Here is a 25,193-nt window from a genome sequence, read left to right on the forward strand (position 1 = left end):
AACCTCCAGAAGCGTTTTTGTTTATTTGGCTGCATATCAGACTCTGCGTTTGCCAACTATTTTTTAGAGATTTTATCAAATCTAGTAAAATACTGTGAAATAATCACTGTTTGTTGGGAACCAATATTTGTTGATGCCTTGGTAACCCTTATCCACAAATTTAAATTCCCATGAACAAACATATAGATTCAATGAATATGTCAGTTTAAGCGAATAAACCACAAAATTACATCCCCACAAACCAATAAAATTTTGTTTGCTCACAAACATTGACCCTCACAAATTAAAATGATTCCACAGTTTTTTTTTCTTAAAATTAACTTCTTTAGTAAAATAATGATGTATACCTTTATTATGTTTACAGCACCAGCTTGAGACTGGAAGTCCTTTACCACATCCTTGTATTCTTTACTACTAGGCTGCAGGGTTACTACTGCCACATTCTCTTTGTCCCCCATAGTTGTCCATGTCACTGGTTGCTCAAAATTAGACCCTTAATTAACAAAAAAAAATTATGACAAGAGATCAATAGGTTGTAATGGTAACCTGATTATCACTCCCTACAAAAGAGCCCATAGGCCACATTGCTCACCTGAGTACAATGGTTAGAAAAATCACACATCAGCTTAGTATTGAAAAGTTTATATGGAGGGGGGACGCTGGGATTTTTATATCCCCCTGAGGATGCTTGCATATCAATACAACAATTGGCTCTGCTGTTCTTGAGCAGATTGTAAAAGATTTTTTCCAATGAATTCCTTTTGTAAAAATTTGATCCCCATGTGGTCACTCCCTATCCCCATGAGTCATGATTTGAACAAACTTGAGTCTAAAATCCTTGAGGATGCTTTCAAAATGACTAATGATGGTTTTGCTGTTATTGACAGATTTTCCCCTATATATTTCAATGTAAAACTTTAATTTCCAATTGTGATCCCACCCTGCCTCCAGGGTTCATCATTTGAACAAACTTGAATCTACACTATGTAAAGAAGGTATCCTTTAAGTTTCAACTTGTTTGGCATGGTGATTCTTCTTGGGAAGATTTTTAATATATGCCATTAATGTTTCACAATTTATGAATTATCTCCCCTTGAATGAGCGTGTGGTTCCTCGTTTGAAAAATTAAATCCCTTTTACCTAAGAATGCTTTGTGGCAAGTTTGGTTGAAATTGGCCCACTGGTTCTGGAGAAGAAGTCGAAAATGCAAAAAGTTTACAGCTAGATGGATGTACAGGTTGACTACAGAATGTGCAAGCTGCTTTGAATCAAAAGATGTCATATAGGCCTATCTTACTTTCTACGAAGGATTAGCAAGATTTCAGAGGAAATAAATACATTTTTAAGACGGATTATTAATTCGTCTGTCTCTCTACAGCTCAATTCTACAAGAAATAGTTTTTCTTTACAACACTCTTTGTGAAGGGAATGAAAATCTCAAACGTTGCATCTTTTTATATTTCTATAAATATCACTTAGGAAAAAATATCAGTTTTCATCATCAAGGAATTAATGTCAGACAATTTTTTCACTGTTGAAAATATAATAAATGTAATCACCATCTATTTTTCAGCTTAGTTGAGCCTTTAAAAAGCTATAAAAGCTTACCACTAATTTTGTTCTTTCTGATGACTTTTACAATATCTGTTGGATCGCTTTCTGGATATTCCTCATAAGCTGCCAAATCAACAATGTATTTATTTCCTTGTGCATCTTTAAAGGATGCCTTAGCTTCCTGCTTTCTGAGGGCCTTCTCTAACTGCATATTAATGTCAGCAGGGTATGGTTCTAGTTTTTGGCCTGTATTTGTAATTTCAATGAAACACCATTCAACCATGCTTGCCATCATTTCAGCAGCTTGTTTCTCTTGTCTCACAGCATCTGCCTGGCGAAGTAATCTGTGAACTTTTTCAGAAGCTTCCATGATATCAGAAGTGAGACCTTGCAAAATAATCCTTCCAACTCGTTTCTCAACTGTCACATCAACATCAAGTTTCTCCTTTAGCTGCTGGATTTCTGATTCCTGCCAATAATATTTAAAGCAATATGAGCTGCAAATTTGATGTCGGAAATTTTTTGTTTCAAAACTATGAATAACTATTTCAATGACAGTTAAAAGAATATTTATAAACTTTTTGTACTCATATTTGCAATGGAATAACTATTTATTAGCTGTGATTGATGCAAAATTACATTATTGTTTACCTGTACAATATCGATTTCTTTAATAATCTTATTTATTATATGATTGAATAATTTCCATCTCTCTGATTGGCTGAGATCCAACTATGTTAGAAAAATACTACGTTGTATTGACCTGCACGTGACGTTCCAGGTCAATACAAGGATTTATTTCCTCTACATTGATCTAAAAATAGATCGGGAAATTCCAAATTGATACAAATTGTTTTGGAAATCTATCTAAACGACTATGACTTTTTTTCATGTGAACAAAACATATTATTAGCGAATATAAATTTTTGAGTTATGGTGGTAAGAGGGGATGCAGGGACATCCCTCCAACACTTTTACTGAACAACAATTTTTACTGTTTTCCCCGATAACAATTTTTACTGTTTTCCCTGATAATACTCCTTCCTTTGAAAATCTATACTATAAAAAAAAGACTGACATTATATTTTTTATTCATGGCAACTAAGATTGATTAAAAAAAAACTTAAAATTGATATGACTAGTAAGGTTTATTTACATTTTAATTCTGCTTCTCTCTTGTATTTGGCTAGGACTTAATTAAATGCAAACAAGTAATGAGCCATATCATTTTACCAATGAATCGTATAATAAAACAATTATTGCTGTTATACTTCGAAGTACGGTATTCACCTCGCCCTTTGGACTCGGTGAATACTGTACTCCTCAGATGGCTAAATCATTGTATTGACCTCAAAAAACAGCAATAATTGTATAATATTTAATTGTACAAAATTGAAGTCTTTCTTCTGGAACAGTTTAGAACTTTATTTTAGTCTTACTGGTCAAAAAGATTTAAATTACATAATATTTATCTTAATATCACATTTTAACAGCAAAATAATATTATCGAAAATGCATCTCATGTTGCTTTAAAGCCGCTTGGTCCGATTCTAATCGCTAAAAAATATATTCGTTTTTCTCCTTGAAAAATAATTGTCCATAATTTATTTCAACTTTTGTCGAATTATATCTCCAAAGTCTTTTTCTTTTTAAAGATATCAAAATTCAAAAGTTTAAAAAATAATTTTTGTTAGGTCACACAAAAAAATAATCCTTTGTTTACATTGCGTGAAATCACCTTCGAAAAATTAAATTTATCGCTTACATGTATAACTCATGAAGAACAAACCCGAGCATTTTTTCCACAACAAAGTGTACACGGGCAATATTCTAGCCCTCGTTACTAAACTCCCTTTTTAAAAAATCTTTAAAAAATATATGATTTTCCTTTATTCTGTAAATATGCATATTAGTATAAAAATTACTATGGATTAAATTCAGTTAATTTCTTAATTTTTAAAAGATATATCATGACTTAAGATTCTACTAATGGAAAAAAATACTCGGGTTTGAATTCTCTTCATAATTAGATATAACCGATAAAAGTATATTTTTCAAAGGTGCAGACTTCAAAACAGATCTTAACTTCCCGTCAGGAACTGCTGTTTGTCAACAAGGTTTTTGGTCTATGTTTTCCATGTAAGGATTGTTGTAATAAACTATTAAATCAATCTTATAATTAATTTTTATATATTATCTATGTAATGACGTACTTTTATTGTTTAAGATAATATGTGCCTGTTTCAGATGAAGCGGCTTTAATCAAATACATTTTTTGTGGTGGAAGCATGTATGTAATCATTGGCAATGTTTGCATTTGTTTAATTTTTCCAGGAATTGCCCTGCTTCTAAATTAAGCAAAAACGTTATGACTTGATTTATGGTAGTAGAAAGACAGACCGATAAAATTTAAGCAATTTATGTAATTTATATACTGTAGACGTACTTTTTTCCACGGGGTCATAATTCCGTGGAATCTCAATTTCTGTTTGATCCGCAGGTAGAAAATTACGCGGATTTTCTAGACTGTCACTATAAGTCTTACATTTATATCAAGTACGCTTGGACAAATTTCCGCGGAAAATTTGTGACCGTGTACATAGCGTAAATTAATACCACACGGAAAAAAGTACTTCTACAGTATTAATTTACTCATATGGTTTGGAAGCAAGCCATTAACAAACCTGCTGGGGTGTGAATTCTTTCACCACTGAGTCACTAAAAAATTTCTTTGTAATACAGGAGTCAATGCCTCTTTCAACCATATCTATTGCTTGATCTATTCTTTCTTGGGAATCTGCATAAATCACCAAAGTTACAGAACTCTTATCTAGAGGCATTCTTTGAGTTTTGCGAGCTCCTTCCCACATATTGCTTTCTTGCTTACCTGCAGGAAAAAATGAAAAAAAAAAGTCCAGTGACATTAATTTGCAATACTTATACTGCAAACATTTACATTCTGCGGATATGGTTACATTGGTGTTGATGAATGACTAATAAATGTCAAGTACATATCTGTGTTTCACATGCAACTTTCTTGTCCTGTTAAAGAGCACTAGTAGAATATCAATGTTTCCACTAGTCGTACTTCTAAAATGTGAAAGTTGTCAACTTTTCAACATTTAAAAATATATTCACCTTTATATTCACTGAAAAAAATTTAACTTTGACTGGAAAGAAATTTGTTATTTGCATGCAAAAGTTCTTACTTTCTTTTAAAGGTTTATTTTTCAGAAATATATGTACGGTACACATATTTTTATAGTAAAATAATTATGGACCAAGTATCCAACAAGCTGCTGTTTTTCCTCAAAGTATTCCAAGTTCTGACTTACCAAAACCAAACATCTTTGTCATTTTCTTGAAGAATCCACCATCTTTAGGTTTGTAGTTCTCACAGCAAGTTTTAAAGGACTCCAAAAATGCCCTTATAAGTTTGGACTCAAATATCACAATATGAACTTCTTTCAAATTTTTGATTTTTTCTTGTCCTTCTTTCAAGGCCTCAAAAAAGTATTTGGCAAGATTTTCAGCCTTTACTCCAAAAGCTATTTTAAATTTAAAAAAAAAGACATATATAACATAAGTATTTTAATTAAGGCATAGCCCATATAAACAGAAAATTGAAACCTGCAAGTTTATAATTATAAATGAAACAACATCATTGTAAAAAATCATTGTATCATATGGAATATATAGTATATTTTCATTTTTAATTAATTCATAGGGCTTGGTAAATTATTAATTGAATTAGTATTATGAGAATCATTTTTACCCAATGGTAGCCAATTTTTGTAGATTTATTATATTTTTGATTAAAGAACAAGGGCGCTTTTGATTGGCATTCGGCAGGAACCTGGGCATAATTAAAAAGTGAAAATCTTATTGACATGTCACATGAAATTTTAACATTTTTTTAATTTATCGGGTTCCTGTGCAACAGGAACGGAAAATATTTTCCTGAAATTGAGCTTTGATTTGCTAAAAAATAACTTGAAAATTGGCCATATCAGATATTTGGTACAAAATTGTACATTTTGAAACACATTTTTCTAAATATTTTCTATGTCTGGGTCTTCTCTCCATGATTTTGAAACGTTATTTGTGTGTATTTTAATTCAAAGAAACGATTACACTTTTTTAAAAAATGGAGAGAAGACCCAGAGACCACGAAAAAAACTTTTCCCCAAAAAACCAAATGTGTCGATGTGGTGCATCTTTGTCCTTTTAAAGACATTTGTACATGTGTAGCGGTGATAGCTCAGAAAGTTAGGCTACCTGTTCGGTGCACTCGAAGCGAAAAGTTTTTGGTTCGAGCCTGGCATGGGGCGTTAATTTTTTTTCATTCAGGCAAGCAACCATTTATTTTGTCAGTTTCATTTTATGTACGTATGTATTAAAATTTTGAATTAGATAAATTTTGGTTCAGTTTGGTTCTCAAGCGAAATCAATTCTATTCTATTTTATAATGTACAGAGTGTACATGTACAGGTATGCATCTATGCATTAAATATATTTTAGGTTTTATTTTTTGTGAAATATTACTATGTTATAGTACCCCCTAGAAAGAAATGGACATAAATGTTACAATTTCACAATGTCTTTCAAACTAAATGAAAAAAAAACCATGGATGTGTTTGTAAAATCTGACCAGGTATGTTCAGCCAACCAAATCATGGACATTTAAACCGTTAATGTTTCGTACAAATGATTCCTGCAGATCACCCGCCAAATGCGCCCATCTTCTTTACAAGTTATAAGGAAATGTACATGATATTGGTAAACATCTTATTTTATGACGATTGTACAGTTACTTGGCCAGTTCCGAATAAGAAACCGATTCGACGGTGCTGCAAATATACTAGGAATTATTTCAAAATCTAAGTGTTTTGTCAAGGTAGTTCGATGACTTGTGGAATTAAATATTGTTTCATAAAAGTTCAGCCTTCCCTCAAAAAAATTTATTTCGCAAGTTACCATAGGTGTCCATTTTACCAGTTACGAATAAGCCGACGGGTTCCGGATACCCTAGAGATTCTTATTCAATTCAACCCTAAATTAAAAAATATACGTCCCAGACGTTATCCATTGGCATGCCTAAGAAAAGTTAAATTAATTGCTTACCAATAAATTATTTGTATTTCCAAAGGTTGAAGAGAAACTAGAGGTATACTGTGGGCACTGAGCTCATTTTAATGATACCCCACGCCTCCTTTATGATTATTTAAGTTAAAGTCCATGTTTTACTCTGGGAGACCCGAAATAAATGTCAGATCAAAAAGTAAAATAATAAGTCACAATGTCACAATGCAATAAAGAATATGTGAAAGTATCATTAAATCTTATTCAGTGGTATAGGAGGAATTGCGGACAAGAGATGGATATACCTTTCAATATTACAAAGAATGGCAGTATCTATGTTTTTCTCAGGGAGCCCAAATTATGTACCAGATCCAAAATTTATAAAGGTGCACTTTGGCACTGATAAACAAAGATTCTGTGAAAGACTCATTAAATTCTGTGAAGCCTCATTAAACTTCATTCAGTGGTAGAAGAGGGGTTGCGGATAAGAAATAGATACCCCAGAGCATATCAGACGGACGTACAGACGGACGGACGGACAAACATCCCATTACTATATGCCGCTTCTTCCTGTTTTTCAAGCGGGGGTAGAATAAGTCACGTTTATAATGAAGAAAAGATCGAAGAGTGAATTTATAATAATGTTTAAAATGGGTATTCGGAACCGGTAAAATAAGAGCACGAAAATATTTCGATATCTTCCAGTGTTCTAAATATTTATTTTTGACATGTTTTTAGTATATGTTAGAGTACATATCAAACTTACTTTTGATACCTAGAACGTTGTTTTATGTGAAAAATGTATGCATCTACAGAGGTTTTTCTGCATATTTACGCGTCGAGGTGATTCAGATTTGTTGCATTGTAAAAGTGTGTCGACTGTTTCAAGTACGATAACGAAACCAAACTGAGGGCAAAAAATCAAAACTTCACATAATTCAAACACTCATGAATAAGCCTTCTTACCATAGAAATCAATTTATTTTTACACCGTTGAATTTATTAATTATCAGTCCTTAAATTACTAATTATTCGGAACTGGCCAAAATCCGGAACTGGCCAAACGACTGTACTAATTAATGCATGTATACTCTCTTTCACTAAAAACACATTTCTTTTGTTCTTAAATAATATTTTGGGTTGTTTTTCAATAATAAAGGCAGTGGCACATTGAATAGTTTGACTGATTTAAATGATATATATAGTACCTTAAATTAAACTAAAAAGACCTAGTTGTATATTAAAATTTCTGAGCTAAAACTGCTAAATAAAGGATACAGGTAATACCTAGCTGTGTCAAACATGAGCTGCATGCAAGTAGATTCTTTTAAAGAAGTTACTATTCAAGAAAAAATTCTTCACAGTATAATTATTACATGTACCTTGTCCCAAAGTAGGAAAAGCAATTGACTTGCATCCAGGTATTTCATCTGCTCTTTCAATTGTTTTTGAAATTTTATGCTCCCAAGATTCTTTGGTATTTTCAGCATCAAGATGTAGGATATAATTACATGAAAGACGACTTTTGATCCCTGATGTTGTCACAGCTATTCCATCTTCCTTCAAGCTTTTTGCTAAGTTGAAATAGAATTTTTTTCTAAAATCAGTAACTGATCTTTTAACTATATGGTAAATAAAACAAACACTGTGAGAGTATCGCATAATTATAGTAATAATAGTTTCCTTCTGGCAAGTGTAATTATCTGGTTCCCTATATAAATGCATAATTTTGTGAAAAAATCATTGAAGCAGAACAAAATACAAACTTCAATTATAACTCATGAATGTAAACTCAGATACCAACTATGCTACAATAACACTGACCATCAAAATACCTTACACAAAAGAACTACTGCAAAATCACATATCTTCGTGAGGGCAAATTTTTTAGGGTTGAGAAAAAAATTATTGATATGTGGAAATTTGTTTTTGTTGTTTAATTAACAAGTGTTGATTAATAATGCTTATTAAATTCATTTTATGGTTGTCATGAATTTGTGGGTCTCCCCATACCTTGAAAATAAAAAAATTAAACCTCCACAAAAATTAGTGATTTCAAAGTATGCTGTTTGACTAAGGACTGGAGTTTTCAAAGTTATTCCTACAGATGTTTATTTGTATACAGTGGACCCTCAGATATCCAGATGCCAGATATCTGGATGCTTCAGTATCCCAACAATTTTTCATTGGAATGGATTTTTTTAATGTTGTTTTGTTCTGATTAACTAGTAATTCAGGTATCCGGGTGCTTCAATTTTCCGGACAAATTGACTAGGAACCAGAGCGTCCGGATAAACGAGGCTCCACTGTAGATAAAGCTTCGTTTTATTTTTGTTGCTTTATTCAGCATTTGTACATGTATTATCTTAAAAGCGGCTGATTGAGAGTAAATACTATATTTTTACATGTAACTTTCAGGCGCGGATCCAGAAATTTTTCCCCAGGGGGGGTCCACCCCTGTCAAAAAAAAAAAAATTACAACTCAGAAATTTCTTGACAAGCAAAAAAAAAAAAAAAAAAACCAAAAGTAGTCAAAAGTTCCAAATCGTATTTCGTGGGGGGAGGGGGGGGGGTTATAAATATAAATTTATAAACCTGGAAATTCATGGGGGGTCCTGACCCCCCGACCCCCTGACCCCCCCCCCCCCCCCCTCTAGATCCGTGCATGACTTTAATGGGGTCAACACTTTCCTGCCTTGAACAGCCTGACAATACTCAGCTATTACTCTTTGAGCAATAAGTTTGGCTAAAAATCAGCTCGATATCTGCAAGTGTTTAGTAAAAACAATATGGACAATCCTTTAAAATTTGAAAGGCCATAATTCCATCAAAATTCAATAACAAGGAACAAAATGCAAACTTGATCTGTACATGCATAACTTATGTCATACACCACTATACCAAAAATCAGCTCAATATCTGCATGCAAGTGTTTAAAAAAAAGTGTGGAAGACCAAGTTGGATAAATTAACTGACAGCTATAACTAGGAGGAAACATGTAGTCCCCTCCAGTTTCACCAACCTCATCAATTTCTATTTTTTTTCCTAATCATCAGGCCCTACTCTACATGTACAACCAGTGCTTTGTCATGATTTTAACAAACTTGAATCTATACATGACCTGAGGATGCTTCTGTATTAAAATAAATAATTATGACTTTGATGGTCATACACTAGTGTAAGAAGAAGAATTTTACGGATACTCGCTTCATGTATATTCTTGCATATAACTTGTTCTCCTTTTGTGACCCCATCCTATCCTTAAGGTTACACCTAAAAATGTACACTATGTAATGATTGATTCACATAAGTTTCATTTTTTTCTGTTACAGCTGTTCTTGAGAAGATGCCATTTAATATATTAACCATTTCATAATTATATCTCCATTTGTGGGTGTGCATGGTTTCAGAAGAAAACTCTCTTGAGCCTTCATATGGTTCATATGAGCTAAAAAAGGACACACTCAGAAAATTAAAAAACACACAAAATGTGATTTATATTCATAAACAAACTGGTATCATCTAAACTTTTTTCTCAGAAGTCTTTGCCATATCGGGGTAATTAGCATGTGTAGGAAGATAAAGATATGCAATTCATCAATTGATTAATAACACTTATGCAGTATGTGCACTAAATATGATAAATTATTTTATAATATCATTGCAAAAATATCCATAAAAATATTGATACTTACTATTTAGAGCTATTTGTGTTTTCAGGTCATCACCTCCAAGTTTCAAAAGCAGTTTTGATACTATTCCTGTATCACACAAAAAAAGAAAACCTTTAATTTCTCTTACCTGAATATAAAATTATGGAAATTTGTCAATACACAGAATTTAGCTCAATTGATCTTAATTTACTATAAAATACAAATGACAGTCAACTACTAATACATGGATTAAATTATAACAAATGTCATTTATTTCAGAGGGTACATTTATAAAATAACAGCTTGGACAAAAAATATTGTTTTATATAATGATCAATTTATATTGCAAAACAGTTTCTCATGATTATAAGCAAAAACAAGAGGCCTAAGGGCCTTATAGGTCACCTGAGTATTATGTTACAACTTTCGAACAATTGAATTTGGTTTGGCACCCCACCCCACAGGAACAACTGACCCTTGGGCCACTTATTTCAAAATTTTGGAAATATTATCATAAATTTTATTTTATTATATATGGTTGATTCATACCAAAGATCAGATTTCAAAGCATTATTTTATTTTCAGACTATGTTCCCCCCCCCTACACCAAATGGCAAAACCCCTGGCACAGGGGCCATGAAATTCACAAATTTGGTTGAGGCACTCTTGCTCATTATAACTATATACTAAGTTAGTCTATTTAATGCCCTGTTCACACGGAGAGTTTAATTCGAATTAAACGTAAAGTAACTGCGAATTACATGAAGCTTCGCTTAGTGTTCACACGGAGAATTTAATGCGAATTAGTTTAATTCGAATTAGTTTACTGTGCACTAAATTACTTCACATTAGCTCCGTGTGAACGCCAAGCGAAGCTAATTCGAATTAAATTTCCAGGCATGCGTAATGGCAAAATTAGGTCAAATGCCACATGTCCATGGTCAGCTTGAAGTATTTGTGCTATTTTTGAGTGAAAAACTACGGAAATTTGTGTTAATCATTTAATGTGTGTACAGACACTGTAACATTATGTCAAATGCATCTGCTTCTGCATAAGGTGACGTGATTTGCAAATGACGTCATAATAGCCTCACTGACGCCTGGCTGTAGAAGTAGAATTTAATTCACATTAGTTTACTTTGCATTAATTTACTGCGAATTAAACTTGTCGTGTGAACAGGGCATTATACCCAGAAGCAGAGAAGATTTTCAAAGAATAAATGCATTTTCACTACATAATCAATAGAGCCCTACCCTAACACCAGAACCCCTGACCCTGGGTCCATAAAATTCACAATTTTGAAAGAGACACTCTTGCTCATCATAACTAAGTACTTTGTTAGTTTATTTAATATCCAGGAGCAGAGAAGAAGATTTTCAAAGAAATAATGCATTTTCACTATATACTGTAAATGTATTATACATGTATTTAGCATGTACGATATTTGACAGAAATGGATTTTTTAACGAATAAGCGTAAATTTGATTTAGCGCATTTCTCAATTTTCGTATTTATGTATATATATATATATGTGCAAGACATTTAGCGTTGTACTTGAATTAGGGGAAGTTCCTTTCTGCCAAAAGTGCTAAAAAGAATATACACAGCCAAATGTAATATGTTTACAGTAATCTATATAGCCCCGCCCTAGCACTAGAACCCCTGTTTCTGGGGCCATGAATTTCATGGGTCAGGACCATTAATGCCCTGTTCACACGGAGAGTTTAATTCGAATTAAATGTAAAGTAACTGCGAATTACATGAAGCTTCGCTTAGTGTTCACACGGAGAATTTAATGCGAATTAGTTTAGTTCGAATTAGTTTACTGCGCACTAAATTACTTCACATTAGCTCCGTGTGAACGCCAAGCGAAGCTAATTCGAATTAAATTCCCAGGCATGCGTAATGGCAAAATTAGGTCAAATGCCACATGTCCATGGTCAGCTTGAAGTATTTGTGCTATTTTTGAGTGAAAAACTACGGAAATTTGTGTTAATCATTTAATGTGTGTACAGACACTGTAACATTATGTCAAATGCATCTGCTTCTGCATAAGGTGACGTGATTTGCAAATGACGTCATAATAGCCTCACTGACGCCTGGCTGTAGAAGTAGAATTTAATTCACATTAGTTTACTTTGCATTAATTTACTGCGAATTAAACTTGTCGTGTGAACAGGGCATTATACCCAGAAGCAGAGAAGATTTTCAAAGAATAAATGCATTTTCACTACATAATCAATAGAGCCCCACCCTAACACCAGAACCCCTGACCCTGAGTCCATAAAATTCACAATTTTGAAAGAGACACTCTTGCTCATCATAACTAAGTACTTTGTTAGTTTATTTAATATCCAGGAGCAGAGAAGAAGATTTTCAAAGAAATAATGCATTTTCACTATATACTGTAAATGTATTATACATGTATTTAGCATGTACGATATTTGACAGAAATGGATTTTTTAACGAATAAGCGTAAATTTGATTTAGCGCATTTCTCAATTTTCGTATTTATGTATATATATATATATGTGCAAGACATTTAGCGTTGTACTTGAATTAGGGGAAGTTCCTTTCTGCCAAAAGTGCTAAAAAGAATATACACAGCCAAATGTAATATGTTTACAGTAATCTATATAGCCCCTCCCTAGCACTAGAACCCCTGTTTCTGGGGCCATGAATTTCATGGGTCAGGACCATTAAATTCACAATTTCTGTTCCCCTTTACCCATAGATGCTGTATACCAAATTTGGTGGTAGGAATTGGTTCAGTGGTTCCAGAGAAGAAGATAAAATGTTCAAAAGTTTACGACCAACGTTTACGTATGACGACTGACGAAAAGAGATAGCAATAGGTCACCTGAGTTTACTCAGGTGACCTTAAAAAAAACTCACCCCTTGTCAGATCAAAGTCAGAGTTTGTACTATTAACAATGGCATCCACATTAGCTTTAGTGATATCACCCTGATAAACTTTTAGCTGAAGATTTCCAATATCTAAGGCAAACTCCTCCGAGTCAGATAATTCACTCGGGGAATTATTTCCATTTCCTCCGGCTTCAAATGATCCTCCTCCTCCTAAAGTTAATGTAAATTAAATTAAATCTCCCATTAATTTTCCACGTCCCACAGTGGGATTCAACCTGTGACATAAGGATAAACTCATTACCCCGCCACTCTAGAGCAGATGCTCAAACCACTTCGCCATGCAGGTAACTTTTCAAGATCAAAGTGTTATTCAGTTTAATTTAATTAAATCATTCAGCTGATGTTTAATTTCATTGTGTTTGATAGGTAACAGTAATGTATAAAGCATGGCTTTCAACTTTAAGGAAAAAGATCCACTTTTATCGATAAGAGTTACTGTACATATGAAGTTATGTATAGGCAGTTTAGGCACAGTGTACTTTTCAAATATGTCTCTGTTTTACAAATAAATGTAAATACAATGTACTTAAATTAATTTGAATCTAAATAACCCTGAGACCCCTTATCCAATAAAAAGACAACTTTTAATTTGTGATAGAATTTTTATTAAAGAAAATCATATATGTTTACAGCAGTGAATTTATAATTTCCTATAAATAATGATTTTGTAATAAGTGATGCCAGAACTTATTAATGCAATATAGAGATGTTTATGATGAATTATAAATGAATAAAAATTATTGCATTTTAAAGCAGTATCTATCACAAGCAAACACAGGTAAAATATTTCCTAAAAATATAGGAATGCCAATAAAATATTAACAAAATGAAAGCATACTGGTCAGAAAACATAACTTTTGTTTAAAAGCTCTCAAAAATATTAAAATATCTCTGTAATTAAATATCACAGAAGTGCCATGGGGTTTTCATCTAGCTATTAAACTAAGAAAAAAAAAATAAAATGATCTGCCCAATAACAGCTGAAAAAAAAGTCAGCAGGATTTTTTTCCTATTATAGTAAAACAGGCATATACCGGTATATGCATGTAGTGAACATGCCTACTATTACTTGAGGCAAATGCAATGATGGATTTAGGGGCTCCTCTCCCTTTTCTTAAATTTTACCCAAAAAAATATTTGCTTAAGAAATATATCTCAAGTTTATAAAGAGATACAATGTAAAAAGCAGGACTGATGCATTTTAATACATTTCTAACTTATACTTTAAATACACATAAAAAAAATGGTAATGTTCATGTACTTTTATCTTTATCATGTATTCTTTTTCCTTGTCAAAAACTTTTTTTCTGCCTGAAAATGCCACATTTTGTTTTTATAATTATAGACTCTTAAATGTACATGATGTATGTGAATACAACCTGCCCAGTTGACAACCACAATCATCAAAGGAATATGTAATACTATTCAAATGCATTAAGCATATAGAGAGAAAAAAATCTGACAAAATTACAATATTTCATATAAGTAAATTCTCCTGTTAAAAGAATAAATAGAATGTTAAATCATAACCCCAAGAAATAGGATTTTTGTGTTTGGACAAAGGCCATATTTCCCTTTTTTTCTTGCTTGTCAGGTTTTTTTTTAGGTCTAAAATAATTTTCTCTTACATTTTCAATTTGCTTCCGACACCAATTCATTTATGTGACAATGAATCAATGTACTCGTGGTGTCACTTTTACTGAAATGCAATTTTTGTCAAAATTGAAAACAAGTACATGTAAAAACTTTTAAATACATTGAATTACAAGAAATCATAGACTTGCAAGTGTAAAAGTAGAAATTTTTTGCATGGGGTATTTAAAATTATGCAATCAGAGGAACTTTGAAAAATCTGTGAAGATATCATTATATATTAAAGATATTTCAACATGTTCAAACTAAATATGATCACACAGTTTTTATCATTTTTCCAACCACAAAAAATTATTCCTACACACAACTCATGGTAAATAATCCCAAAAATATAATAATGGCAAAAAATATATGGCACTTTTTTGAATCAAGTACAGCCTGTAATGGGCAGTTTAATCATTCTTGTAGGTGCACTTCAAAGCAGCTGAGTGCAATAATTCAAATACATTTAATAGAACATTGTATCTAAGTTTCCACTTTGACAATTTGAACATAGTCTCAGCGTGGGGTTATCACTCGGAAAATTACAGCAGTTTTGACAGACTTCAATATCGTACTCCTTCTCGCGAAGTTGTTTAACACGAGTAGGACTAGAAGGAAACATCTGGCATAACTCATTATCGAGACAGTCTCTCAAAAATGACCGCATCTTTCGCGAATCCCAGTAACATTTTGATGGATCCTTGCCAAGAGCTAAAGCAAACATGGCCGCTACAGCGAACAGGCCACAGTCAGACTTGTTTTCCTGCCTCTGATAGACTGGCATTAGTACCTTTATTGTACTCTGACTGGCTGGTACTAGGGCAACAATACAACTTCTTGTGTCTGGATTTAACTTTCTGTAGCAGCTGTCAAAGACCCTAACATGATGGTGGTCCCATCCAATATTTGACAACAGAATCCAGTGGTTGCCTTGCGTGTTGATGATTTGCAGGAATTTCCCCGACTGCTTCTTCAATCCATGCTGACCCACAACTGATGCTACACAGGTCTCCTGTAAACCTCTAATATCAGGAAAGTTTCTCTTAACTATACTCATAGCCGTGTCCATAACTCTATCTTCAAGCCAGTCATCTGATGCAATCTTAAAGCTTCTAGGTGATGATGAAGATTTGTGTAATGGTGGTCTCTGTGGTGCTTTTTTGGGCATGACAGGAACAGACTCTGACCTTTTAAACTGGTGCTTCATTCCAGAGTAAGGATTTTGGTTTCTATCTCTAAAGATCTCATTAGTTATATCACTTGATGGTATTTCTCTTGGCTCCTCAATCTTATACTCATTCATATTTCTTCTTCGGTAATCCTTCTCCTGTGCCATTTGATATGCTTGTTGCATTGTATACGGTGGCATAACAGGGTTTCGTAAAGGGTTCCTTGGTTGCATGTCGACATTAGGGTAACCAAGACCCTGATGTGCCATTCCAAAATAAGGTGACCTTTGCTGATTCTCTGTATCAAGTTTCTTCTGATATGAATCTAAATCATCCTCATCTATAACTTCATCCCTCAGGCTGTATGGTACGTATGAAGGAGTCTTTGCTTTTAACTTTTTTTTCTTATGAAGCTTTCGTTTTCGGTGAAGTTCACGCCGCTGTAGCCCTCCAAAATAAGACCGGTTTGATTCCTCCTCACTTAGATCTTCAGAGTCAGATCTTGTTGGTACTTCAGAGGATAATGGATCTTGTTCATCCTCATCTGATTCACTCCCTTCATCCATGAAATCTGATAAAGGTAAAGACATTTGCCCAATTAGTTAGAACAGTAAACAATTTTAAAGAGCCTACCATTTTCTTCTAACTGAGCACACATCTTCAACTTTATCAGAATAAATGGAACATTGAGGTATATAAAGGATTTGTTGTACTTACCCCTGACTTTGGAGGGTGACTGATACTGAGAATTGCTGCCAAACTGTCGTCCATGGCGACCACTTCCACCACCCTGCCGCTTCTCTTCTCTCTCAAAAGCCTGGAATTAAATAGTGGAACAGAATATTAAAAATCTGTTTTTAGATCACCATCAGGTAATAATCCAATAATAGATAAATAAGCAGAAAATCTGAATTCATACTGATTAAAATGACCCACTGTGAAATCACAAATTTTCGTGGTTGTTTAATTTTTGTTGTTTTCAAGGTATCAAGAGACCCACGAATTTATGACCACCATGAATTGTAAAATTTTACATGCATAACTACTCAACAATTATTCATCGATGAAATCAAATCCTCAGGAACCAAAAATTTTTCTCAAACCACAAAAATTTGACCACACGAAAACATGTGATTCTACGTATATGGTATTAATAAATGTTATCGTACATACATTTGAATACATCATTTATATAACTAAGTACTCATTAAAACAACAATTATTGAAACATATTGACATAATTAGAAATCATTTAGTTTTGCTTAATGAGTAATAATCATCCCTTTTTTATTGCAGATCAAAATATCATATCTGTATATACAGTTCTTGTTACATTAATGTCAGTTAGAGAACTCCAAGAAAATTTGCAAGTTATTTCAAAAGAGAAATTCATTCTGCAAGATCTTCATAATTCAATAATGACAATAAGACCTATCTTAATCAAATATCAAAGCTGTGACAGCTACACAATGAGAAATGCAGGCATAAAAATATACCTTGACAGTTTCTGTGTCCTTATCATATAATACAAATCGAACATCAGAAATTGTAGTGGAGGGGTTATTGGATCCAAAGTTATGGACAGCATCAAACATCTCCTTGGCAACTGTGTCTCTGGGGTATCCTAGGTTCCCAGTTCCCATGGCAGGAAATGCTACTGATGAAAGCCTGTTACTGTCTACATGGTTCAAGCATTTCTCCAAAAATGTTCTTAAAATCTGCAGAATATCCAGACATGTTTCTTTTACATTCAAATATCATTACTGAAATAATTTCAAAAGATCATACATTGCATACTGTAATGCATATGATACTAACATTGTTACCAAAATACTTTTACCATCATTATTCTGTATGTACACTGTATTAACCATTATCATATGCAGAAAAGAACCAACACATATTCCTGACATATGGATTGACTGGTCAATATACCTTTAATGCCTGTCCTTTTTGATCCCAGCCAGGCAGTGACCCGTGACAGATGAACTGACAACTAAGGTTACCACCAGATGTCACTGCTATGTTGCCATGCTGAATGCCCCCTGGGTAGTTCTGGTCACATTCCTGCTGTATCCCTGGTCCTGCTGCTTTTAGAAGGGAGGCAGACACAGCACCATTTCCTAACTTCAGATCCTTGGAGGTTGTGTTCACGATCACATCTACCTAGATAATAAAGTGACCAAAAAATTCCTGTAAACGACTAAATAACAACTGTTTTTATGTTCATATTTGGTCGTGGAAATTTATGTGAAAATTATGACATTAATTACATTGTCAGATAAGAAAAATGTAAGACAATACAGTTACAATAACCCAATTAAAATTAGATCATGTGTAATTTTCAATTTATCCATACCGTCTGTTTGGCAATTTGTCCAGTGATGACACGAACAGTGATATTACCAGCTTCAACAGGGGAGGGCTTGAAAGACTTCCTCTCTGCAGAATCATTAATATCTTTTCATTAAAGCTATCTTTTTAGCAAGTATAATAAGCAAGTATTAATTCTAAATTAATTTTAATTATTACTATGTGTATATGTATACATGAATATTTACAAAATTCATACGAGTGCCAAAAGTATTTCATTCATTAATATGTTAAGAGGATACAACTTTTACCGAGTATTTTAGATTCTATAAATCCCATACCTGCAGGGACAGGACCAGAAGATGTCTTCCATTTACTGCTACTCCCTGAAGGTCTGCTCTCTGGGGATTTAACTTTTACATCTTTTAACTCCTTCTTCATGGCCCGCACAAATCCTTCCACAGTGTCCTGACTCACATCACACAAATATACAGCTTCTACGGGAGAGCTGGAATTCTCCAAAAAGAAATCTCTCACTGCCACAACAATCACTCGAGTGGCCTCTCGCATAGGATACCCAAACACACCAGTGCACAGAGCTGGAAATGCAATGGAGGTGAATCTGTTCTCGGATGTGGCCTCCAAACTTTTGAACACAGCCTCGCGTAGGTATTCTTCCTCCTGATTGGTGCCGTTCTGCCAGACGGGACCCACGGCATGGACAACTCCTTTACATTTCAGATTTCCAGCAGAGCTAAAGAAGACCTGTCCCTCCATAAGGCGACCTTTCTTTCTTGCATAATCATTACATTCTTCCTGAATGGACCTGCCACCTGTGAAAATTATAATTTATAACTCTATGCTTGTAAAATTAATTTATTTTCTATGTACTACTGTATAAAGTGAAATTTTTGGCCCCATTTTATTTTCGCCCAATTTGCTCGTCTCATTTGCGTAAACTTAAAATAGGGTGAAATCAAAGAACACTCCATAAAAATGTCAATAATTAAATTCCTAAAAATCTTATAACTCTTTGCTAGTATATGAACCGACAAAAGAAACTAAATATGGTGTGTCCATCTTACCCTTTTCCACTATAATTTTGGCCAATCCTCCAATGTGTCTCATGTCTTTATTGGCCGGGTTTACAATGACATCTACTTCCAGCTCTAACATATCGACCACCATGGCTGAGATTTTCTTTCCTAGTGGTGTGACACAGACGGCTAGTTCTTGTCTTGGTACGCCAGTCCTTAGAACTGTGCTATCCGTGTCTTCATCAGACAAGCTTTCATCACTCACATCAATCACAACACCTTGGGTCTTTTCAACTGATCGAATTTTGTCCTGACCTTGTGTAGATTCTAAGTGTTTCCTTATTCCTGGCTTCTTAATGGGATGAACTTGTTTTTTAACACCTTGGACTATCTGATCAACAGCATACTTAGCTTTATTTAGTCCCGTTTTGGTACCTTTAATCATGATACCAATATTACTGATTTTTACATTGCCCTTATCCTTTTGAATATCTTTATCAACTTTATCAATGGCTTGTGCACAGTTCATCTGTATATATCTCATCATACCAGAGTCTAGTTGCAATGTTTCTTCATATATAGTATTTTCCATCATAAAATCATCAACATATTCTCGACTGAGACCTTCCCACTTGTCAGTGCAAAGAATAAGAATTCTGCTCTGGTCTATCTGTGTTATTATTTTTATTAAACCCTCTCCTTCTTTTTCAATCTCTGTAGATCTGCTCCGCCATTCTTCTTGTGAAAGCAGAGGTCTTGATTCATCTTTCACATTAACTGGGGTCTCTATCACAGATTCCTTCAGTAAATGTGCTGCCTTAACAGCCTGCTGGTCTGACAATGAATAAACTGTCAAAGTTTCATCTCCTTCTGAGGGCTCCCAGACCCCGATCAGGTCATTTTCCTTCATTTTGCTATTTACGTACTTGCACACTGGCTGGGTTACCAGAAAACTTCTAAGAAATCTAGAAAAGGGCTTTACCTCAGCCTTCACAACTTTACTCAAAAACTCATACATTTCAACTATTGCTGGGGTAACATCACCACTAAGTCCTTCAAAGTAGACACAGTTCTTTCCTACATCATATTTTAGAGATATGCCCTCATACTTCTTTTGAAGATTCTGCTCAAACTTACAAAACTGTAGAATCAGCACTTGATGTCTTTTAATCTTTTTCTCCTCTTGAACTTGCTGTTTCTTCCTGTCCAACTCTTGTTCTACTTTCTTAATGATATCGCTGACTTGTCTGGACACTTCTTGAGATGCCTGTATGTGACCTGTCACATAAATTTCATGATTGCTTTTCTCCAGGACAACAGCAACAGCATCAGGATTACTGATTGTCAAGGACTTCAGCTCATTGAGCACCAGAGGGAATGCTTCCTGTAAAGTGGAATGTTTGGTAACAAGCAGAAGATCCAAAAATTTGTTCAGATTTTCCTTCACCTTGGCTTCCCATGTTTTGGCCAGTTTCTTACAGTCTTTGGTTTCAGCAGTCAAGGTACAATCTACTGTGAGAGACACAGATTTAGACTTCTTTGGCCAGACAGGCTTTCCATACACAGCCTCGAGCTGCTTGTCTATTGCCTGCTGATTTGATGGTGATTTGATAAGGAACTGAAGTTTCTTGGTATCCAGGTCTGTAAGTTCTAATGGTCCTGGAGGTTGGAATGGCCCTTCCTCTTCGCTTTCTACTTGTCCAAGGCACTCATAATAAATCTTAACATCAAGAACCTGGCCATCAACTTTGTGTTGTCTCCTACATACCAAATCCACAGCTTTAAATAAAAAGAAAAAGACAATTAAAGATAATCAGCTGAATTCAAACATATAAATTAAGAAAACATTAACCTAAGCTTGGATTCTATTCTAGATCTGTGTTCCATACATATTATATCATTTTTTTAAATTTTCATCTTTTTTTAATCTGAATCTGTGACTTGAAAACTGCATTTCAAAAGTTTTTTCCTTGCATAAAAAGGGGGGGGGGTGGGGCTATTTCAGCCAAGATAATAAGAGGCTAACTAATTGTGGATTTTAAAACTCTATTTATGTTTATGGGAAAATTTTCAGGAACATTTTTCCCAAATTATTTTACTTAATTTTTAACAATTTCTCGAGTCCATCTTTCTTTTAAAAAATTTTATAATTATAGGGAAATAAAGAAAGATCAATGTAGAATGTAAAAACCTTCTGGCTCCTCAAAGTAGACCAGACAAAATCCATCAAACTGTCTGACGTCCAAAACCCCTGTCACCCCACTCCTTCTTTTATTATCAAAGTAAAACTGAAGAGTATCTCGAGATGTCTTCTCCGAGATGTTTCTAACAATGACACAGTTTGTGATGGGAACCCGGGATACCTCCAGATATGACTTGTCTAAACTCCTCTTCTTACAGGCCAGCTGTAACTTCTCAAAATCTGTTAACAGAGAAAAAAAATAAGCATTGACCTTTATTTTTCAAAATGACCACAAGCAAACGAATGTAGCATATACTTGTTTTCAAATTTTATAAACTGCACTCTATCAAATAGCCATTATATTTTCATGATTTTATCAAAATAAGACAAGGATCCAACATATAATTTGCTGTTGAGGACTAAAACATACATGAAGGTACAATAAAATGCATTATTGTTGAAAAAAGAATTTCAATTAATTGATATGACCTAAATCTTCTTCAAAGGTGACTAAGGCTGCTCCCTCCAGCTCCCCATACTCTATACTTGTGGGTGTTAGGCCGGTTTTTGCTTCCAGAAAGTTTTCCAGTCCATCTCTGGTTGTTTTTTCACTGATGTTTTTGATAAAGACTTTATTTGGGTACATTGACACTGGCTTCGGAGGAGGAGGTGGAACATATCGGCATACCTCAATAACTGTTCCATCAATTTTATGTCTTTTCCGCAATACATTCTCAATAACTGAAACATCAAAGGTCATACAGTTTCAGAAGAGAAAACAGAAAAGAGGCAGCACTGGTTATTGCAATAAGCTGTAATGATATTTTGACCTCAACTTTCAACTAAAGTAATTAAAAACGAAAATCTAATTAAAGAATACACAATAATATCTGAATTTGAAATAAAGACCTTATTAAATTAATATTTTTGAAACACATTTTTGTAAGGAAACCACAAAATGACATCTACGGAATTTTTTTATCCAAATATCTCACCACTTTCATCCTCAAACACAATGTAAAACACCCCCTCCTTTTCTTCTATGTTTTTTATATCTCCTCCTCCAGAACGACGAGTGTTCTCAAAGTACATTTCCACTGTATCTACGCTTGTTCTGTCTGACACACCCCGAACTTCTAGAATGTTCTCAGATTCCATCACTTCCTCCTGATCTGCACTCTCAACTTCTAAACTTGGTCGAAACTCTTCCACTCCTATCTGAACTCCAGAAAATAATATTGGCATCTTCCCCAACACCCGTTTTACAGCTTCAGTTGAAAGGATAAAAAATTATGTTGACACTAAGATATTTGTATATAGACTTAAATATAACAAATCATTTGTCGCTATAAATTAATAATAAAGTCATGAAATCTCAATGATACTTCATTATTTTAGTTGCTCTATATGTAGGACCTGTATACAATTACAGTAAAACTTGTCTAATCTGGACAATGCTGGTTTCAAAGAAAATGGCCATTAGCAATATTCCAAATTAGACTTCATTTTTAAAAATGAATTTACTGCAATGATTGCACTTAAAAATAACACCATTATAAGCAGGATTTTGGATAACACAAGATCCAAATTAGATAAGTTTCACTGTAATATCATTTGAACAAACCAATTGACAGACAGACTCTCTGATAACCATAGGGTGCCTGCAGAGTGGGACCCTAATCCAATTCATTAATGTTTTTTTTTCTTCAAAATATTTACCTTCAGGGTCTTCAAAAGTGATAACAGCTGACTGTGTATCTTGGTCATACTCAATGTCTATTATTGAACCACCACCACTCTTCCTTCGATTCTCAAAGAAAAACAGCAAAGAATCCTCGGATGTACCAGATGGAATATTTGTAACTTTAATCATAGCCACCTCTGAAAGAAGAGATTACAAATCTAAAAACATCTTTATCTCCTACTGGTTTTTTTATGTCCAGGTGTTTGTTTATTTCTCCATTACAGATAAACAGCTAGAGAAACCAATGTTTGATAATGTCCCTTGGAATCTAGAAGGTGCTCTAATAATTTAACAATCATTGAACATATCTCCCTATCCATTGTGTTCTTTCCATGCTATAAAAATACTCATACAGTACAGCTCTTTAGTAAGAACAGGGATATTGCAAATTCACGGATATAGCAAAGTTATGGAACGCCATCACTGCCTTATAGCATACAACTATGCATTTATTATGTCAATTTATCATTAAGTGATGTGAACATATCTTTACGTTATGTCCATTTTTTATGAGATGAGGTAAATATATCTTAACATCATGTCAATGCTGCATTACATGAATTAAATACATCCTTTCATTATGTCAGCACTTCATAACTTGAAGTAAAAAATTCATTATGTGAAGTGATAATGTGTTTACATTGTGTTAAAACTTTATTGCATGAAATGAATTTTTCTTTACATTATTTAATTTCTTTAATATGTGAGGTCAAAATTGCATTACGTCAAGTAAATTGTGTTTTATAATTAAACTTATCATTACATGAAGTCAAAAGCCCATTCCTTTTTGGGAGTGTATATTTCTATTATATCAAAGCATTATTACGTGATATGGATTTATCTTTTTTTTACGGCGAGGGCATCATGATGTGAGGTGAACACATCTTACCTTTACGTCAGTGCTTTATTACGTGGTGTAAAACGTGTATAACGTAATGTGAAGATATCTTTATATTATATCAATACTTTATTACATTATGTCAAAACTCCATTCCGTGATGTGGATATATAATTACGTTATGTCAACTCTTTCTTATGTGATTTAAAAACATCTTTATATTGTGTTAACTCTTTATCATGTTGATTCCAAAAGTTCATTACCTGATGTTAAAAAAAAACATTTACATTATCTCAAAGCTGTATATCTAGTATATATTGAATGTTGACGACCGTGTTTTAATGACTGGTAAGAAGGGGGGGGGGTCCTGATTGATTAGGACAAATTACAGGCACATAATATCAACCCCCCTCTTTTCCCAGACTTAACTTTACTATAGAAAATGTAATGTTCATTGAAACTGTATAGCCCCCACCCCCACTTTTTGTTGAAGTATAATCCACTAAAGGGTAATGTAATATGTCTGGAAAAAAATAGGACTGATCGAAGTTGGACCCCTCTCCCCGAAATAGGATTTTCGGGCTTGGACTTTTTTTCTTGACTTGTTTTTTCGGGTAATGATTTTTTTTCTGGCTGACCTCCTCTTTCAAAAAAAGATGCTACGTCACTGGAGTTAGTAATTTTTTTTAATCATTCCAGGGCCAGAATTCTATTACAAAAATCTACCAGTCGCTCATCTAAATCAGTTGAATATGCCTTAGTAAGCATGCATGGGCACATATCAGTGGCAGATATGGGAATTTTGAACAAGGAAGGGGGCGGTATATGGTTGGAGACCAAGGACGGAAAGCGGAGAAGCTCTCAGGCCTGTTAGTTTTATAGAAAAAAGTTTTCAACTTAATTCAGCTAAGCTTATTGTGAAACTAATGCAATGTCCTTCAAAGTTTAAGACTTTAAAAAAAAATCAAAATAAAAAGAAAAAAATGATTGCTGAATGACTCTTAATATTTGATTTATTTAATTATGAGATTAAAGTAAACACCATTGAATTTCGACG

The 25,193-nt window shown here is 33.8% G+C and overlaps 1 protein-coding gene across 2 annotated transcripts in view; it reads right to left on the bottom strand.

Annotated features, from left to right (window-relative positions):
• Positions 1 to 25,193, bottom strand: part of LOC134244255 (protein mono-ADP-ribosyltransferase PARP14-like) — a 34,501-nt gene that overhangs the window by 4,805 nt on the left and 4,503 nt on the right. The window contains exons 5-21 of one of the 2 annotated variants that reach the window (XM_062726514.1): positions 23,274 to 23,435; positions 22,550 to 22,822; positions 22,044 to 22,295; positions 21,564 to 21,794; positions 19,421 to 21,151; positions 18,677 to 19,168; positions 18,382 to 18,464; positions 17,958 to 18,188; positions 17,519 to 17,740; positions 16,740 to 16,839; positions 13,186 to 13,368; positions 10,332 to 10,397; positions 8,019 to 8,210; positions 4,890 to 5,102; positions 4,239 to 4,441; positions 1,609 to 2,023; positions 348 to 493 (exon numbers count right to left, since the gene is read on the bottom strand). In XM_062726514.1, the coding sequence (XP_062582498.1) occupies positions 348 to 493; positions 1,609 to 2,023; positions 4,239 to 4,441; positions 4,890 to 5,102; positions 8,019 to 8,210; positions 10,332 to 10,397; positions 13,186 to 13,368; positions 16,740 to 16,839; positions 17,519 to 17,740; positions 17,958 to 18,188; positions 18,382 to 18,464; positions 18,677 to 19,168; positions 19,421 to 21,151; positions 21,564 to 21,794; positions 22,044 to 22,295; positions 22,550 to 22,822; positions 23,274 to 23,435 (5,195 nt within the window). Of the gene's footprint in view, positions 1 to 347; positions 494 to 1,608; positions 2,024 to 4,238; positions 4,442 to 4,889; positions 5,103 to 8,018; positions 8,211 to 10,331; positions 10,398 to 13,185; positions 13,369 to 15,139; positions 16,594 to 16,739; positions 16,840 to 17,518; positions 17,741 to 17,957; positions 18,189 to 18,381; positions 18,465 to 18,676; positions 19,169 to 19,420; positions 21,152 to 21,563; positions 21,795 to 22,043; positions 22,296 to 22,549; positions 22,823 to 23,273; positions 23,436 to 25,193 lie in introns of those variants that run through there. The other variant, XM_062726515.1, reaches the window with a different exon arrangement.

The sequence above is a fragment of the Saccostrea cucullata genome, unplaced genomic scaffold (genome assembly GCF_032062105.1).
Source record: "Saccostrea cucullata isolate Sc308-1 unplaced genomic scaffold, CSIRO_AGI_Scuc_v1 ctg2665, whole genome shotgun sequence".
NCBI lineage: Eukaryota > Metazoa > Mollusca > Bivalvia > Ostreida > Ostreidae > Saccostrea > Saccostrea cuccullata.